General features: G+C 42.5%; 1 protein-coding gene across 1 annotated transcript; it reads right to left on the bottom strand.

Annotated features, from left to right (window-relative positions):
- Positions 1 to 1819: 1819 nt before the first annotated feature.
- LOC117546179 (forkhead box protein G1-like) lies at positions 1820 to 5838 on the bottom strand. The gene has a single exon (XM_034216323.1). It carries the CDS (start codon positions 5686 to 5688, stop codon positions 4540 to 4542), a length of 1149 nt encoding a protein of 382 aa, XP_034072214.1. The 5' UTR covers positions 5689 to 5838; the 3' UTR covers positions 1820 to 4539.
- Positions 5839 to 19721: the final 13883 nt, after the last annotated feature.

A 19721-nucleotide genomic window follows, 5' to 3' on the forward strand; every position in this document is an offset into this window, starting at 1 on the left:
TTTATATATATATTTATATATATTTATATATATATATTTATATATATATTTATATATACACATATTATATATTGCCATATTTTTGTACACAATTATTATTTATTATTGTTATTAAAAAGATTGATTGGAATTATGGATTTGTTTATTTATTCATTCATTCTGTTCTATTTTGTATTTATTTGTTATATTCTTTTCATTAAGATGTGATTAATTAAAGCTAAAGGTACTTTAAAAGGAGTTGAAAACGCGACCCGACCACGGATAAGCGGATAATTGTATTATTAATTAAATTAATCAATTATTGGCACTGGCTTGATTCACAGGCTACAATAAGAAATGTTCCTCTAATGTTAACTTGTTTTTATTTGTAGGTCAGTAGAGCTGAATGTTGGCTGGATGATAGCTGGGGAACACACACACACACACACACACACACACACACACACACACACACACACACACACACACACACACACACACACACACACACATACACACATACAATGTATACATCACTTCAGGGGACATTACATTGACTTACATGCATTTCCTGGAGACTTATCCTAACCTTAACCATAACCAACACATGCCTAACCCTAACCCTAACCCTTAACCTTACCCTTACCCTAACCAAGTCTTCACCCTAAAATGAATGATTCCCCTCATGGGGACCTCCATTTTGTCCCCATAAGGGAGGAGAGTCCCCACACGTGACTGTGTAAACAGATTTAGGTCCCCACAAGTATAGTAATGCTAGGCCACACACACACCCACACACATCCACACACACACACACGCACACACATCCACTCACACTCTAAATAAATTTTGTAAGCGACTGACATTTGATGGAAGTTGATGGAAGACCATCAGTGACATAATTCCTCTTTCAAATGGCAGGTTTAGCCGTTTGAAAAAATCAAAATGCAGTCGTTAAAGGACATCTCATACATATTGAAAAGGAAAATAATATTTAATCCCTTAAAGTAGCCACTAAGAAATGAAAACTGTAAATAAATACTATAAAGCGACGTCCTTAACTGTTTAGAAAGATTTTAATTTACTACTGACACAAAAAACTTGTCTTTAAAGCCTCTAATATTACTGATAATACAATAAAACATGAATAGAATAGCTTTTTAAAAGTTATGTCTGCTATAAGTTATCCATAATAAAGTCAAACTTTAAATCTGTTTTTCATTAAATACTTATTTATAAGTTAAATTCATTCACAACCTCTTAAAAATAATCATAAGATATGTTCTGGGTCGTTCAAAAGTGAGATACTCTTATTTACAAAAAGAGAGCCCTCTGAACATAATTTAGTTTCTTTTTAAACTTTTTGAGATGCTTCACTCTTCTCCCCCTCCACATCAAGAGGCATACAAGTCTTCTTCGGGTTATTTCATCCTTTTTAATCAAGTTCTCTGAAAAAACAGACAGACAGCAACGAAAACAGACAGTACACGCTTCATACAAGTGAACGCTAACGACACAAGTGCAAAAAAAGAAGAATTAAAACAAGAATTAACTCCAAAATAATTTCCTTTTTTTTTACAGAACCAAATAAGATGACATGGATCGAGGTCCGTCTGCTGCCAATCAACAATGTGCTGTGTGTGTGTGTGTGTGTGTGTGTGTGTGTGTGTGTGTGTGTGTGTGTGTGTGTGTGTGTGTGTGTTGTGTGTGTGTGTGTGTGTGTTGTGTGTGTGTGTGTGTGTGTGTGTGTGTGTGTGTGTGTGTGTGTGTGTGTGTGTGTGTGTGTGTGTGTGTGTGTGTGTGTGTGTGTGTGTGTGTTGTGTGTGTGTGTTGTGTGTGTGTGTCTTTTGTTCAGAGGTTATATAAGTTATTTAGCCTTGCACCGTAAAAGAAATACAAAATAAAAAAATTCAGAAAAATGTTTTTGGGAGGAAGAAGCTTCCGGTTTGTTGACTGCATGCTCAGCTGTTTGACATTTCAATTATTCAAGATACCCACATTTAAATCAATTTCAATTCAACCCAACCTGTCAGATAGAGTCTTGCAGTAAAAGGCCTAAAACAGATGGTAATGAAATAATGAAATATTCAACAGTGCAGTTTATTATTAATGCCAGAGCCTGACTTAAACCAGGGTTTAATTGGAAAAACATCTCTTTACTTCCCTAATTCACTTATTTTTTAAATCTTTCTTTTCTATTATTGACATTGTTGGCTTTAATTTGACACATAGCGTTTATGAATGGCTGTTTTGTGAAATATCATCCACATTTCTGCTGCTTGGTTGTCTTTTGTTTCCTCATATTTGTTGGGTTTCAGAGCTCACAGAGCACTGACCTGAGATCTGAGAACAGACTGATCCATAGAAATACAATAATCAATACTTTGATAGTCAAACGCAGATCATTCGGTGTGCTTACTTTAAAAATAACTGAATTTACATTTAGGCTTTCATCTAATGCAATCACAAGGTTTTTGCATTTTGTTTTGAAATGTCCATTGTAAACTGTCAGAAAAGAAAACCGGAATAGGTTCACAAATTTAGACCATATTATTTTGTAATGTTGATAAAGAAAACCTAACGTCACCATTAATGTACTTGTTCATATTGTTTTATCAGCCAGTATACAGATGTAACTGTAAAATGGCCAGTGTGTGTTATGTGGAATTAAATACTGACTAACTTTTAAAGGGTATTATTTATTAAGGATAAAAATATCTTTCAGTAAACCCAAATAAAAATATGATTCTTAAAACCAGAATTTCCAAATAAACATGGCTGTGTTGGAAAAACATCTAGGTTCTCTTTAATACACATGTGTAGTAAAACCTGGACATTCTGGGCTAAAAAGCAGACTGTTTATGAAACCTGCTAAATAATGAAAAGATGTACAGGAATAGGTCAAAATAATGCATTATTGGAAATTAAATGTGAAAACTATTTTTCCCGTTTTGAGTTTACAAAACCAGTTGTCTTTCCTCTGAAACCTCGGTGTCGTTAACACGGTCACATGAAACATTGATATCGGTATTACTGTGCAGATTTTAATCCACATCCTTGCATATTTATCACTGCAGTTAACAACCTCGTATCTCCATTTGTTGTTGTTGTGCATTTTTTGAGACTCGTTTTTCAGCTTGGTGCAATAACAAAATGAATTGCTAAAAAAAGAGTAAATTTAAATAAATGAATGAAGTTGAGATTAGTTGTCTATTTTCAAAGCCAAGAATGATTTTTCATGCTTGATAAAATTGATTATCATTGATTATTATTATACAAAGTTTTGGAGATACGAGTTTTTCACCGGACAGCATTTGTATGGATGTGTGTGTGGTTCAGGGCCTCAGGTTTTTTTTTGCAGCCGCTTCCCCAAAAAACTGCAGAATAAAAACACTTCCAGAGGCCTCCATCCTCCACCGGTCACTTTGAAAAAGTTTACCCGGAAACACTAGCAGGTTAGCGGGGCGTTACACCGGCAGAAGCTGCTCAAATGTATGGTTTTAAGAACAAAAATAAGATTGTGTTTGTGCGGCGGGCTTTAGCGCACATGCGCAGGAGCTTTTACGCTCATTCAGGCCTGCACACACACATTAACACACACACACACATAAACCATGAACTGAAGTTATTAGGACAATCTGGGCTTTTATAATAACATATACATATATAAACGTGTGTTACAGCTGCATTGTTTTGCATAATATTGTACATGAAGAGTTCTATTCCAAAAACATGTATATCCATTTATTTAAAGGGGAAGTCAAAATGCCATTTTTAGCACTGAAGGCAGCAGTCAGGATATTTATAGCTTTACTACGGCTCTGCCATGTTGGGAATATTATTCTGGATATCATTATTTTGGAAGGAAACTCTTCACAGAGAGCAGTGTTATTGTTTTTATTGTGATTATTATTATTGTTAGGCCTGTCCGGGGTTAACCTGAGTAGAGATATGATTGTAGGCTTATTTTTTCCTCTCGAAACCCCTGATTGTTTCTGCTGATTTAAGGCTTTATTTACTCATTATTTACCTATTCAAACGTTTTTCCTCTCATAAAAAGAGAAAAGAAAAACGTTTTGATTGTCTGTTTTTCTCCTTGATTGTCTCAAAATTCATAAATAATTATTATTAACCCTGTATGTCTTATTTCACCCCCCTCCCCATCCCATAATCCTTAATACTGATAAGTATACACTGACGAATAGAATTTAAATACATTGTACAATAAATACAAAACATAAATAAAAGACTCAAAGAAAGTACTGAAAATCTTTGTACAAGATATAAATAGCTTGAATTATTCTTAAAGCGTTACCTTTGGCAAGTCTAGTTTACAGTTGTACAACCCGCGGGTAACAAAAGTTTGTCCCTTTTTTCAAACAAGAAAATATAATCATCAAAATAAACCCGATGCTCTTCGGGGCAAAATATGGCCAAAAAAACACTTCATATATATTTTTTGCGATCATTGTTTGATATTTACCACTTATTATTATGCCCTTAACATATTTTGTGCGTCCTCGTCCCAGGGTTGGGGGTGGGGGGGGGGGGGGGGGGGGGTCAGTTTAGGAAAGCGTTAGGGGTCACCCTCTTTTGATGGGACAGCACCCCGGGGAACCCCGCGGAAACGCCCGGGGAGAAGGAGCTGTTTCTCAGGGAGTCCGAGAGCAGGTGCTGCGGGGAGCTACTGCTCGTCAGGCCGCCGTACCCCTGCTGGAGGTGCGGCGGGGGCGGCGGTCCTCCTCCGGGCTGCCCTGAGTGTCCGGTCCCTGAGACAAAGTACCCGGCAGTCTGTCCGGAGAGCAGCCCCACCGGAGAAGTGCTCATCCCGTAACTGTTCCCCAGGATAGAGCGCCCCAGGTCCCCGTTACCCAGCTGCTCCACGGCGGGCAGCAGCGACCCGTACCCGCCCGCCTGGTTCAAAAACCCGGGTGAGGATCCGTTGTAGTGCGGGTGGTGGTGGTGGTGATGGTGCAGGGAGAGAAACGGAGAGATCTGCCAGTACAGCGGGTTGTTTGCCCGCTCGTTAATCCCCAAGCCGAGAGGAGCGAAGCGCAGCCCGCGTTTCATGGCCAGTTTCCCCCGGGAGGTGGCGGAGCGCCGACGGAGCTTCCCGGTTGTCCCTCCAATGAAAACGTCATCGCTGCTCGGGTCCAACATCCAGTAGTTCCCCTTCCCCGGGTCGTCGTAGTGCCTGGGCACCTTCACGAAGCACTTATTGAGACTCAGGTTGTGACGGATGGAGTTCTGCCAGCCCTGCTTGTGCTCCCGGTAGTACGGGAAGTTCTTCATGATGAACTCGTAGATGCCGTTCAGCGTGAGCCGCTTCTCGGGGCTCTGCCGGATGGCCATCATGATCAGGGCGTTATAGCTGAACGGAGGCTTGTCATATTTCCCGTTTTTCACGGTACTATTACCGTTAGTGTTCGGTGTGGTCTTGGCGCCTCCTCCACCTTCCTCCTCCTGGTCCTCCTGCTTGTCCGGCTTCTCGGGGTCCAAAGCCACCTCCAGGGGGTCCAGAGACTTAGAGTCCACCTCCTCCAGAGACTTGTCAGATTCGGAGCCCGGAGAGCGAGAGAAGGTCCCGGGGATTCCCACCACTGCAGCGGCTACGGGGTCCGGCCTGTCGCACTTGGAGGGCAGCAGGAGGCTCTTGATACTGAAGGAGGAGGACCGGTGCACGGTCGGCGGGTCTTTTACATCCTCCATGCCCGGTGACGGGTCTCCCGAAAAACGAGGAATAAATAATATTAATAATAAAAAAATAACAACAATAGCACTCCAAGCTCGTCCACCTCCGTTATCCTGGCTGGAAACGAAAGAGACAGAGAGGAGAGAGAAAGCAGGGTCAGGATGAGAGAGGCATGGATGGAGGAGTGGAGGGAGAGAAGCGAGACAGACAGAGAGAGAGAGAGGGGGGGGGGGGGGGGTAGAGAGAGAGGGGGAGAGAGAGCGAGCTTGGCTTGGATGTAGAGAAATTAGTAATTAAGGAGGTTCCGACTCTACATCACAGAGAGGAGGAGCTTCAACAACTTGCTGATTTTTATAAACAAATCCTCTTTTCTTCCCTTCTGTCTCCAAACGGACGACCTTTAATGTCTCCAACAACACAAACTTGTCATTTATATCCCCTCCTCTCTTTTAATATCTCTCTCTCTCTCTTTCGGTAGTCATGCGCGTGCACCTCTCCGTTAAATTCGTTGGTGTGACTGTGCCGTGCGTCGTGTGCATGTGTGCGTAAAATCCCATTCTGAGCTTGCGCGTAAAAGCGCACAGTGTCCTCGGCTTTGTTTTCTCAACGACAGTAGCTTGAATTCATGTCGGCAAACACAGCGCGTGCACGCTCCCTGTGTGTGTGTGTGTGCGTGTGTGTGTGTGTGTGTGTGTGTGTGTGTGTGTGTGTGAGTGTGTGTGTGTGTGTGTGTGTGTGTGTGTGTGTGTGTGTGTGTGTGTTTATGAGGGGAGAGAGGGGGGCTCGTCGCTATTGTCTACCAATAAAATCATTGTGGAAACACACACACGCGCACACACACGCACACACAGCCCAGAGGCGGCAGATCTATGATCTGAAGCTGTGACCTGAGTGCCTCCTGTTGGTAATATCAAGTAGTGCAGCAGAAATCAATTGTCCAAGTGGTTCGACGTGTCTGAAGGATGGTAGTAAACAGACTGTTACAATTATAATAATCATAATAATAATAATAGATATGAGACTTCGTTTCTTAACCATTTTAAACCTGATTGTTCACTGAAATATTTCTTAAAATACGTTTTCCAGTTCATTACATTTCACATTTTCTCTATATCATCCTATTTCAAATATTAATTGAAGCCATTAAGGATACTAAGGTCATGTCCTTTATATTTGTACAGGTGATACTGTGATTTAATTACCTCTGGAAGACTTTAGATTGTACAGAAATGCCCAAATTACACTTTTTAAGGTCTGTTTTCATGCAAAATAAATGTGCTTGGTGGAAATAACAGAAAGTATTCAAAGTACTACATCATGGCTATGGGTAATTCTCATGTTATGTAAACTACAACCAAAAGTTATAGGAATTGTTTTTTCCAAGCTGGGGGCATTCAGACGCTTCACCTCAGTATTTATCCAAAATAATTGTACAACCCAGGCTTCACAATTTATGAAATGGTCAAATATATATATATTGGTCTTGAATTCATCCTGACATATTTGGTGCTTTCAGATTCTGTGATCTCCACCAGAATTGTAAATGTATGTTAGAATAATCTACGGTCAAATAAATAAATAACAGTGTTTATTTTAAAGATGGGGCACTGGGGACCTTAACACTTTTACTACTGTGTACATTCCCTCATTTAATGCATTATTTCAAATGTAGCCTACATTTTGAATGTGGCGTGTGTTTTCATCTGTTGCAGTGTTTTCTGTGGAATCACACAGAACATATAAGGAACTTTTACATACTTGTGTCATCTATTTTTGAAACAGCATCAGTAACTCTGTAGTTTTATGTCAGATAGAAAATACATGTGTGTCATCTCTCTGCAGGAAGTACAGAATACACTTTGTAACTCAGGTCACTGTGCTTTGTTTAATAGATTAATGCAACCGTTAGTCACGGGCCCTTAGAATCGTCCTCACTTTTCACCCCCTTACGGCGCCCCCCCCCCGTGTGTGTGTGTGTGTGTGTGTGTGTGTGTGTGTGTGTGTGGGTGGGTGGGTGGGTGGGTGTGTGTGTGTGTGTGTGTGTGTGTGTGTGTGTGTGTGTGTGTGTGTGTGTGTGTATGCAGGGGCGACGCTAGGGATTTTGGGCCTAAAATAGTTTGGGCCCCTGTTAGTCACCGGCCCTTAGAATCGTCCTCACTTTTCACCGCCTTACGGCGCCCCGTGTGTGTGTGTGTGTGTGTGTGTGTGTGTGTGTGTGTGTGTGTGTGTGTGTGTGTGTGTGTGTGTGTGTGTGTGTGTGTGTGTGTGTGTGTGTGTGTGTGTGTGTGTGTGTGTGTGTGTGTTGGCTGCATGGTGTTGTGTTTGTAAGGCTATCTGCCACGGTGCATTAGGTTGTAAATGTCTCTCTGCCTTAGGCTCTGTTATCTGACTGGTTGCATGTGTTTAATGAGGTTATTGTTTTCATGCAGGAATATAATTGATCGTAGTCCATCTATAAACCTCTGGGCTGTGTAGAGCTTTACTTTATTAAATAGCTCCAGATTGATGTGTGTCCCTCACTGGAATAATGAAGGTGTTTGAACCGGACTTACTGAGGCTCTCTTTAGAACTGAGCTTAATGCTCTGTAATGATTAGGCAGCATCGCTCTGAAGGACTTTAAATACTTATATCACTAAATAATAATTTGTACTTGAATTGAACTTTTCTGGCATGCTTCCACATTCAACACAGAATCTAAAAACTGAGACAAATCTGGATGAATTGAAGTTAATAGGGGCTGCTTTTTAAAACAGCAGTTATTTGATTTTCTTATTTCACCTTGTAGGCATCAACAAAAAAAGCTAGTTGTTTAATATTTCCATATTTTCCATGAGATTGGAAATAAAAACAGAAACCAGAGTCCCTGAGATAACTCTTTCCTTTTCAGCTAAAACTGTTTTTTCTTATGTTTCACCACCATCTGAAAATCAATAAACATTTAAGAATAAAGTTCTTAATATTCTCCAACCAGTCCAAAAGGCCTCGATGGATTTATTCTATAAATAAATAGTTGTTTCTATATAGCCCAGTCAAAAAAGCTGATAATTACTATTACAGTGATCACTAGACTTTCTAGCTACAGCTAATCCTCTTAGAAAATGTGCTGCTTTTTAACAAATTAAATCAAAATGTATAATTGAAGTTTTTTTTAGTTAACAGGTTTTCTGAGCTGTACTAGTGCACTCAGTGACACGCTGAGCCCAGTGATTGCTGTTTGTCTACACTATCTGCAGATTCTGTATGAAAACAGAGCTGAAATCCAGATTACACACACGCACACACACACACACACACACACACACGCAGTTCTTCCTCCTCCAATCTGCCGTATTAAATCTGCGCTGCGTTTTTGTGCCAGATGGTGCTTCTGTTAAACTGGAACTGAACCTCCAACAAAGGCAAAGGTTTGGGCTGTGTTCACAAGCTTGAAGTCAGAGGCTCACACACACACACACACACACACACACACACACACACACACACACACACACACACACACACACACACACACACACACACACACACACACACACACACACCACACACACACACACACACACACACACACACACACACACACACACACACACACACACACACAGATTTACTTAACCATAATATGACCTAGCATTTTGGCTGGTCATTTTTCAGGGTAAAAAAACAAAAGTAAAAAGTAACTCTAAAGACATCCTCAACAAAGCCAAGCCCCAAATGCTGCTTTACTGTATCTACTCAACATGCGCTAACATGAAAGTTAATGGGCTTAACCTCTTATGGAATAGTAAGGTAAGCTGTACTGTAAAGCTTGCAACGGAAGGAGAACTTACATCCATCTCAGTGACGCAGAACGCTGAGAGGCAGGGTCCACCTCTGGACAGGTCTCCGTTTCATTACAGGACTGACACATGAAGACAAACACATTAACCCCATCTGAGACACAAATGGAAAGGGGATGTTGCAGAAAAGGAGTTGTATCACCAACAAAAATGATGTAACAACTCTAGAGATTGCATGTTAAACAGCTGAAATGTGGTAAATGTTACAAAAGTAATCAACAAGGACTGTGCACTTGCACTCTTATGATTGATGAATGCCTGCTTTGCCCGATGACATCGTATTCCTGCGATTTCATGCAGAGCTAAAGTTTGTCTAATGCAGTCCTAAGGCCCAGAAACATCGAATTGACATCAAGAGGCGCTTTCACACCCGAGTACTTTTCCCAGTATAGTTCTGATATACAGTTGCAAGAAAAAGTATGTGAACCCTTTGGATTCTCCACACATAGCGTTGTGTGTTCCTTCCAAACAACTCAACCTTGGTTTAATCTGTCCACAGAATATGTTGCCAGTAGTGCTGTGGAACATCCAGGTGCTCTTTTGCAAACTTCAAACGTGCAGCAATGTTTTTTCTGGACAGCAGTGGCTTCCTCCGTGGTGTCCTCCCATGAACTCCATTCTTGTTCAGTGTTTTACGTATCGTAGATTCGTCACCAGAGATGTTAGCATGTGCCAGAGATTTCTTTAAGTCTCTAGCTGACACTCTAGGATTCTTCTTCACCTCATTGAGCATTCTGCGCTGTGCTCTTGCAGTCATCTTTACAGGACGGCCACTCCTAGGGAGAGTAGCAACAGTGCTGAACTTTCTCCATTTATAGACAATGTGTCTGGACTGATGAACATCAAGGCTTTTAGAGATACTTTTGTAACCCTTTCCAGCTTTATGCAAGTCAACAATTCTTAATGGTAGGTCTTCTGAGAGCTCTTTCGTGCGAGGCATGGTTCACATCTGGCAATGCTTCTTAAGAATAGCTAATTCAAAACTGGTGTGTATTTTTTATAGGGCAGGGCAGCTTTAACCAACACCTCCAACCTCGTCTCATTGATTGGACTCCAGGTTGGCTGACTCCTGACTCCAATTAGCTCTTGAAGAAGTCTTTAGCCGAGGGGTTCACATACTTGTTCCACCCTGCACTGTGAATGTTTACATGGTGTGTTCAATAAAAACATATAATTGTTTGTGTGGTATTAGTTTAAGCAGACTGTGTTTGTCTATTGTTGTGACTTAAATGAAGATCAGAACACATTTTATGACCAACTTATGCAGAAATCCAGGTAATTCCAAAGGGTTCACATCCTTTTCTTGCAACTGTAGTTCCGAAAATGTGCGTTCACACCAAAAAAATCAGAAACTAGAACTTAGTTAATGAGAACCTTTTCCCCCCCTTTTCAGTCCCTGCTAGAGAGCAGGTACTTTCCTGGGAGACAAAGGTTCCCATTTCTGATTGGCAGAATGCAAACCACGCCCCGTAAAACTCCCAAAAAGTTTTGTGAAGCCGCCTTTTTTCCCTCGCATTAGCATTATTAGCATTAGCATTAGCCCAGCGCACAAACGCAGAGAGACTAACTTATGGCAACACAAAAGAAAACATGGGAGCGGTGGAGATGAGGAGGTGTCGGCGTTCTGGCGATTTACTCTGAAGCCAGTCCCCAACTCCGGGGACTTCCGGCCGGGGACTTCGGGCGGCAGTATACGCCGTGAAGTGGTTTGCGGCCTGCAAGTAAACCCAAAGCAGAAGAAGAAGAATTGACGTCAGCGGCTTCATTTGCCTAATCCACCCAGGGACTCATTCCGGTGTGAACGCGGTCTGTACTTAGTTCATGAGAACTAAAGAGTTCTCATGAACTAAGTTCTGATGAAGTAAGTATGGCAAAGTACTTGGTGTGAAAGCGCCTAATGACTTGTGCTAAATTGGTGTGTCCTGGTTTTAGGGTGAAACTGAGTAAGGTTGAAGGATTTCCTGTGATCTTGATCTTAAATAATGTTGTGGTAAAAAGATCTATCAAAGAGGTAAATACTAGTCTGCAGACGTGCTAACTGCGCAGTGGAGCTAAATGCACCAGCATGCTCACAAAGACAACGGTTAGCAGGTTTAATGTTTACCATGGTCGCCACCTTAGCTTAGCATATTAGCAGTCTAACTTTTTACATGGACACCAAACAAACATGGTACAGCTTGGTACCATGTTTGGTTAGACTGAAGGGATTGTCATGAGTTATGTTAGAGCTTGTTCATCCTCTTAAACATGAGGATTTGCTGAGTTTTTCTCTTTGTCATAGAAGTCGATATCCTGTATGTCTTTCGGCTACAATTAGGAGCTGCATTAAACAAAGTTGTTTTATGAAGGACTTCCTTACAAATCCAACGGTTCCTTTGGTTCCTGCTGTGCCTTACAGGACTCTTTTCTTCCTGTTTGCTCACTCAGTTTCAGTGGCGCTCCGTGGTGTCAGTTCTTCCCAGTGCTTGAATTGGAATGAAAAAGGTGCCAGTACTCTAAAATCAGCAACTTTTTCAAGTCAATTTTATATATACAGCCCACAAACAAGAATTTGGCTACTATAATGCTGGTGGGTTTGTCTCTTTACTACTGTATATTTTAGAAAGGTTCACTGTACTTAACATTTTTTATGATAGGCAGCGGATATGGCTAAAGCTCAGTAAGGTCAATATGAACTGAAAATATAGCAATCAAAGTCTAGATCTTCTGCTGAAGACACATGAAGCAGAGACCTTCAGGTGAGAGCCCCTCTGGTGGTGTTCAACATTAATGACAAGGAAACAAAGCTCTGGTCAGAAGCATTTTTTATAAAAAGCTTTAACAAAATTAAGTATTTCTGTACATTTTGAATGCAATCTAACTTTCCAACTCAGAAAACGAAAAAGTGCCAAAAGTCTTCTCACATGGCTGAGCTGCTTTGCAATATACTTCACCACTGAAGAATACAAAATATGTATAAAGTAAACTATGATGCAATCTAACTTTCCAACTCAGAAAAATGATAAAGAGCATGAACAAAGAACATGTAAAAACAAATGCAAAATTTGCACAATCTAAAATGAGAAACTGTAACTGCAAGTAACAAAGTCTGAGCCATGGTAAAGAGTTACATTGAACACCAAGCTGATCAGATAACTCCCTGGTTGGTCTGAAGTCCTTCTATCTCCAGGATCTGTACAAATCGGCACATTATGCCAAAAGTCTTCTCACTGGGTGAGCTGCTTTGCAATATACTTCACATTGTTAGAAAAGGCTCCAGAAGGCCTTGGGGACATCAGTATCAGGGGCTGGAGCTGGACAGGCTCTTTCATCAGCACTTCTCCTTCCCTTTGCCAGCCAGGACCTCACATACTGTTCCGGATTGAACTGTCCTAGTGATGGTCCATTACATTTAATGAAAACCAGGCTGGACAGTCGGCTGACAGAGAGAGCATTCCTTTTTGCAGTAAGGATATCGTTCATGCAGCTGAATGCCAGCTCACACTCACTAGTGGAGACAGCGATGGTTCGGACTGCTTTCAGTAGAGGCTCCATGGCAGCAGGTGTACGGGATGCCCTGGTTTCCTTGTATTCGCGAAAGCCCTGAACAGTCTCTCTTCTGTCCACTTTCAGCACTTCGCACAAACGTAGCACCTCTACGTCCCCATACTGTACGTCTAACTCCTCTTCAGGCCAACTTCCAGGATGGATAACTTTCATGTCCTGGATTAGCTGATTGTCCCGGGCCTCCCGGCCATGTAATGGGATTTCTCTTGTGCTGACATGAGAGGAGGTTGTGGAAGTCATTCTGTGTCTCAGATTCTCTACCATACTGCGGAAAAAACTGACCTGCATGAATCTGTACAAGCCTGCCATTCTCACGCAGGGCAACACCCTTGAAGGACTTCTCAGCTAGAGCTGTATGAACTGTAGTCATGTGTGGGCCAGGCATGGTGACCATGGATTCAAAAACTCGTATTTCTCGAGTTAAGAGCCTATCTGCTGTAGGCAGTGTCATCTCTCTTTTTTGGAGTTGCCGAGAGAGGTCGCTGAGCTCTGTGAGCGCATCGTACATCAGTCCCAGATTGCTGACAAACGTTGCAGATGTGAGCACATCATCCAGGCCCTTGTACTTTGCTCTGTCTCTGGAATCCCTGCTCGTGTCGTTTGCAGCATTTGTGAAGTGATCATGAAGCACTCGGTAGTTTTCCCAGACTGCTCTGACGCTCCTTTCACTTGAAGCCACCCAGCGGATGGAAAAAACACGCCCTATCACCAGGAGACGCTGTCCGACTGCTTGCGCACACTGCGCTAACTGCCTCTGATTTTTGGGGGAGGCATGGAACAAGGAATAGAGTTTGTCAAAAAAGATCTGGAAATGATTGAGCCCTGAGACCTCCTTGACCACATCCCCAACTGCCAGCTCTAGACGATGATTGGAGCAGTGCCACACAAACAGGCTTGGGAATTTACTACACAACTGGGTAGCAACGCCTGTTCTCTTCCCTAGCATGACTGAAGCCCCATCACATGCAAAAGAAACGAAACACTGACCTAAAAAGTCCTCGTTAAAATCTCTTCCAAGACACTCCATTAACGCCTTTGTGATGTCATCAGCCGTTGTTCCATCCAACTCGATCAGCTCCCAAAAAAACGTTTCGGGCTCAGCATCAGCTAATGCTGAGCGGAGACACACAACAAGCACCGTTTTACCACTAATAGTGGTAGATTCATCGACCAAAACACAGAGTTTTCTTTGGTTTTCTGTAATGTCTTTTGCCATTTTTTTCTTCAGCTCATGAGCTATGTGGTCGATGATTTCGCCACAGGTTTTATTGGAGTGCAAAACCCTGCCCACGTTCAGCCCATTCAGTTTCTGTACATTCAAATCAATTGGCATGTCTGTGAATGGCCGGCTATGTTTGCCAATTGTATATGCCATTCGAAAAACTCTGATAGTGGTGTCTAATTCAGATTTATGCATAGACTGCACTTGATGTTGAATAGTTTCACGTGAAGCAGATGTAAGGATGTCAGCAGCTTTTACATGGGCTTGTGATTCTTTATGTTCTTTGATTTTTTTTCTCAGGCTAGCTTGTTGTTTGCCCTTGTCAACACCGAAATGAGACACTGCACACTCACCCCATTCAGTTGACAGTTTCAGTCCTTGTCCAGTGTGTATTCCCAAAGATTTGACATCTCTGCATATCCGACATCCTAGCTTCTTATCTTTAAGAAGGAGCCATGCATTGGTCTTGCAAAAATATTGCACCTGGTCCGTTGTCCAGCAGTCAGGTGCATCGCTTTGCCCGGTGTTGGTGGTGGCAGTTGCGCCAGCAGCAGCTAACGTTAGAGGCTCTGGAGGAGGCGGCGGAGCTAGTGCTAATGCTAATGCACTAGAACTTGGAGCAGGAGGATCAACCAAAGAAAGCTCCCCATCAGACACAATTTCCAACACAGGCACAGCATTCTCTGTATTTGAAGTTTCTTCCAGCGACAACCGCTGTCTTTTTGCACTTTTATTAATCCAGGCTAACATTTTAGAAATGCTAATTTGTGACGTGACTTGCTTTCCTTCTCTCGGGGGCGTGCCTGCTCTGTTCTATCACTCTACATAGCCACCCACTGGGTGGGAGTTGCACTGCATAAACACAACACACGTGCATCTAGGTATGTAAATTGTAAAGCATTAAAACATGGTTTTACTAACAGTTTTCAGTATGTTGTTACTTCGGCATTATTATTATTATTATTATTATTTTGAAACGTGTATTACTATTAAATCACGGTCAAATAGGTTAATTTTGACATAGTCGTTTCCACCACAGTATTTACATGGAGAAGATAAGCCCCGCCCCCTCTCCAGCACGTTCTGTTTGAATGACAGGAGGTAAACAGCTGACAGCCGCTGTGAAACTCCAGCGGTTAGAGCGATGAGAATGTCCGTTCGGCACCTCATGACGCATCTACTGAGTACCGGGCGGCTGTATATATATATATGGATGTATAATAAGAACGGCGGGAGAGTGTTGAGTACTGGCACGGTGCATGAGTACCGGAGTACCGCCAGCATACCGGTACTGAGCAAGAAGTGCCGGTACTCCATGGGTCAGAACCAGAAGTGCCGGTACTGCGTACCGGTGAGTACCGGCCCAATTCCAGCACTGGTTCTTCCCCTGGCCGCGCTGGCACCAGCTGCACAGATTACTGAACTGTTGCCAAAACAGCACGAGTAGTTATGAGCAGCTTTAAAGAGTTAGGTGATCATGACTCGGCTCTCACAAAACATGAACTTGGCTGACTCTCCGTTCACTCGCCGGCCATCATGAGCTCTCCTTTGAAGCGGAGACCTGATGTTACCTCCAGCTTTCTTTCTACAGTACATCTCCTTCTGCAGCACATAAAGACCGTTAGAAACTTTAGGTTCAACTCCTGATTTTTAGGAAGAAGTGATTAACCGAGCTGTATCCGTGCATTTTACTCTCAGTTTATTGTCTCGTTCTCGCTCTCTAACTCACGCGAGAACAGCATAACGAGACGTGAGCTTGGACTTCAAAATAAAAGACTAAATATTGCACGCATGAAATATTACAACATATCATAATTATTACACTTAGAAAATACATAGTACAGTTAAATTATGAACGTGTAAAGGCTGCACTTACAGACAGGTTCAACCACGACTCGAAGTCCAGGACTCAAATCCAGGACTTCACGTGACTAAAACTCATACAAATCTTATCGCATTTTCTAGAAGTTGATGTTGTCTTTTTCTATTGTTTCTTTCGTTGCTCAACCTTGTGAATCTCGATGATAAAATCCTCTAGTTTCTGTAGCAGTAGCTTTCGGAGCCAAATATCCGATTTAGAATAGAATAGAATTGGGAGGGATGAAACCCTCTTTTAATGGGCACACATGCAGAGCACACAGCACACACAGTGAAATGTGGCCTCTGCATTTAACCCATCCTAGTACCAGGAGTCAGTGACAACGTATTTTTAATCTCTGATAAACATTAAACTGGCTGCATGACTTGTTCCTGATCTATTACTATCATACTACATACATACTACATGGGCTGTATGATTAAATCTTGTACCGTAAATGTTGTATTAAATAAAGTTAATATTACCGACATTATTAACGTCCCTGTAGCTTCGTATTGCACTAAGAAGCTTATTGCACTGTATATAAATATATATATATACAGTGCAATAATAATTTCATGCTAAATGAAGCTCTGTTGGATATCACTAGATCCTGTTACAGCGTAATATAAGTACATAACGATTGATGTGTACATTAGCATCATTACTAGCTAGCCGCTAGCTGCCGCTTCGTTCATATCAAATCCATGATAACAACATCCATTACCATGCTGTCATGAACGCACGGTGCTATTACGTGTACGCAAATTGACGTGCTTGATGTGAACGAGCATTTTGGTTAAAGTTGCGCATGCTCTATGAGTGCACATACGGGTACTTCTCAGGCATGCTGGGTAATCTGTGACGTTTCACTCTCTCAAAAGTTGGGCCATTTTATCATCATGCGCTAATGAGCAGCTCTCATAGGAATGAATGAGGCCCCGCCTCCCACGCTGTATCCAGTTCTTATTATACATCCATGACTGACACCGGTAAATCATTAATCCCCCATATTAAAGGTGGGGTAGGTAAGAATGGAGAAACCAGCTCGAGTGCGCTAGAATTTGAAAGTACGCAGCCGAAAAAAATCTGCCCTTTCCTTCAGACTTCCTTACAGAGCCCCTCCTCCAACACACACGAACGCGCACATGACCAATGAGGGCACGAGATAAGTTTGTGCACGAGATGGAAGGCTGACAGGCAGGTAGGCCATCCAGTTACTTTAGCCGGCTCAGACGATTGGTCGTGCTTTTTACAGCGCCACGGCTTCCACAGATGACATGTTTTTATGTATTTATTGTCAAAGCATTTAATGTATTCATTGCTATCAGGATGTTAAGAGCATTCCATGGAATATAACAACAAGTGTTTCTGAAGTGAATTACCTACCCCACCTTTAAATAGTGATATTGCAGTATAAAATAATGATGTAACAAACTCCCATGCACACATGTACATCGATGGCTGCATGTGTAAATTGAGCTAAATGGGAAAAGCGAGGCATCAACATGGGCAGTTCCCAGCTGGTTCTTTAAGTGTCTGCAGCTTGGATATGTTTTGTCAGTTTGAATGAAATCGTCCAACAAACTGCATGCACATCATGTTCAGGACGTACACTGACATGTGTGTGTTTATTTCACCACAACCATACTGTGTTTAACCCTATACTGATCATTTTCTCTCAACACTTTAAAATACTTTACCCTCAAAACCTCAAATTATCTTTGACCGAAGCAAAGGCAATACTAGTTGTAGTTCTCAGTCAAAGACGAAACTACAATCTGGTGTTTTTAAAGGCGGCAGGCAATGATTTTTTATACTTTTATCACATTTTATGTAGTCTTTATTATAACATATCACAAAGAGCTTTGTTCTGATCATAGTGTGTTCAGAAATCATAGAAACCTGAATACCCTCAGACCGCTTTACTGCTTCTTGAACCAGGAAAACTATGTCAAATTATTCATCGACAGTTTGTGGAGAACCATGATGGGATCCGACATTCTGTCAGTCAGTATGAAGGATCATCATCGTTGTTTTTCAAGCATGAGTTGCCGTCCGAACGCGACCACCGTAACCCTGACCTTTCTGACTGACCTCTGTCAGAGCTGTTTCGAGGGTTGCGTGGTCGTAGCCGCCGCTGTCGTCACCAAACAGATTTCCAAGCATTGCAAACGCTCTCAATGAATGTTTGACAAAGACCTCTCAACCTGATTTTTTCTTTTCAGGTACCTTCGCCTGCCTGTCATGCGCCCAAATTCAAACAAACTGTGACAGATATGACAGTATCGTCTGCGTACAGTTTAATATTTGCTCATCCGGTTTGACATGATCCTGCTAGAGATGGTTTAAAGTTGAAACTAAACTGCTTTACACGGAAGAGGGGGGAGTCTCCGTGGAGAAATTAGGACAGTGGACGGGGACTTACTTCCTGTCAAAGCACGTTAGGAGCGAGGCGGCCCTACTGCGGCCGTACTTTTCCCACACCGACTCCGCTCCTCCGCTCCCTCCACTGGCTTCCAGTAACTGCTAGAATCCACTTCAAGACAATGGTACTTGCGTACCATGCTGTGAATGGATCTGGCCCTTCCTACATCCAGGACATGGTTAAACTGTACACCCCAGCACGTGCACTCTGCTCTGCATCAGCCAAACGGCTCGCTGCACCCTCGCTGCGAAGGGGACCCAAGTTCCCATCAGCAAAAACACGTGGGTTTGCTGTCCTGGCTCCTAAATGGTGGAATGAGCTCCCCATTGACATCAGGACAGCAGATAGCTTACACACCTTCCGGCGCAAACTGAAAACTCATCTCTTTCGACTCCACTTCGAGCGATAGAACTATTAACAAAGCACTTGTATACTAATAAAGGACTGGCTTATCTAAAGCCAGTTGAGTAGCACTTGAAATGTGTTGGCTCTATGAAACCTGATGTACTTATATGATTCTGTTTTCTTCAAATTTGTATCTGCTTGGTCGAACGCACTTATTGTAAGTCGCTTTGGATAAAAGCGTCAGCTAAATGCAATGTAATGTCCCGCAGTGACTCCCTCTGGAGTACGGTGCAGCGAGGAGATGTGCTCGGGTCCTCGTGTTGCCGATATTATTACAGCCAGAGCCGCCAAATTAAATCAGGTTGAGTCGCCGGCAGCTTCGGGGTCATCTGAAGTTTACGGCTATAAATAGCACCGGGCGTTGGAGTGGAAACACCCACCGAACACACACATATAGCTTCTTCCATACCATGACACACACACACACACACACACACACACACACACACACACACACACACACACACACACACACACACACACACACACACACACACACACACACAATAGATGTATGTAGCGCATTCATACATGCAACGCCCCCAAGGCTTTTCCCACACATTAAAGTGCAAGGAAGCATGTACACACTCGTCATTGAGAGAATGAGGAGGAGGAGGAGGAGGAGGAGGAGGAGGAGGAGGAGGAGGAGGAGGAGGAGGAGGAGGAGGAGGAGGAGGAGGAGGAGGAGGAGGAGGAGGAGGAGGAGGAGGAGGAGGAGGAAGGCCTGGCACAGACACAGTGTACCCATGTTGCC

Source organism: Gymnodraco acuticeps, unplaced genomic scaffold, assembly GCF_902827175.1.
Source record: "Gymnodraco acuticeps unplaced genomic scaffold, fGymAcu1.1, whole genome shotgun sequence".
NCBI classification, from domain to species: Eukaryota; Metazoa; Chordata; class Actinopteri; order Perciformes; family Bathydraconidae; genus Gymnodraco; species Gymnodraco acuticeps.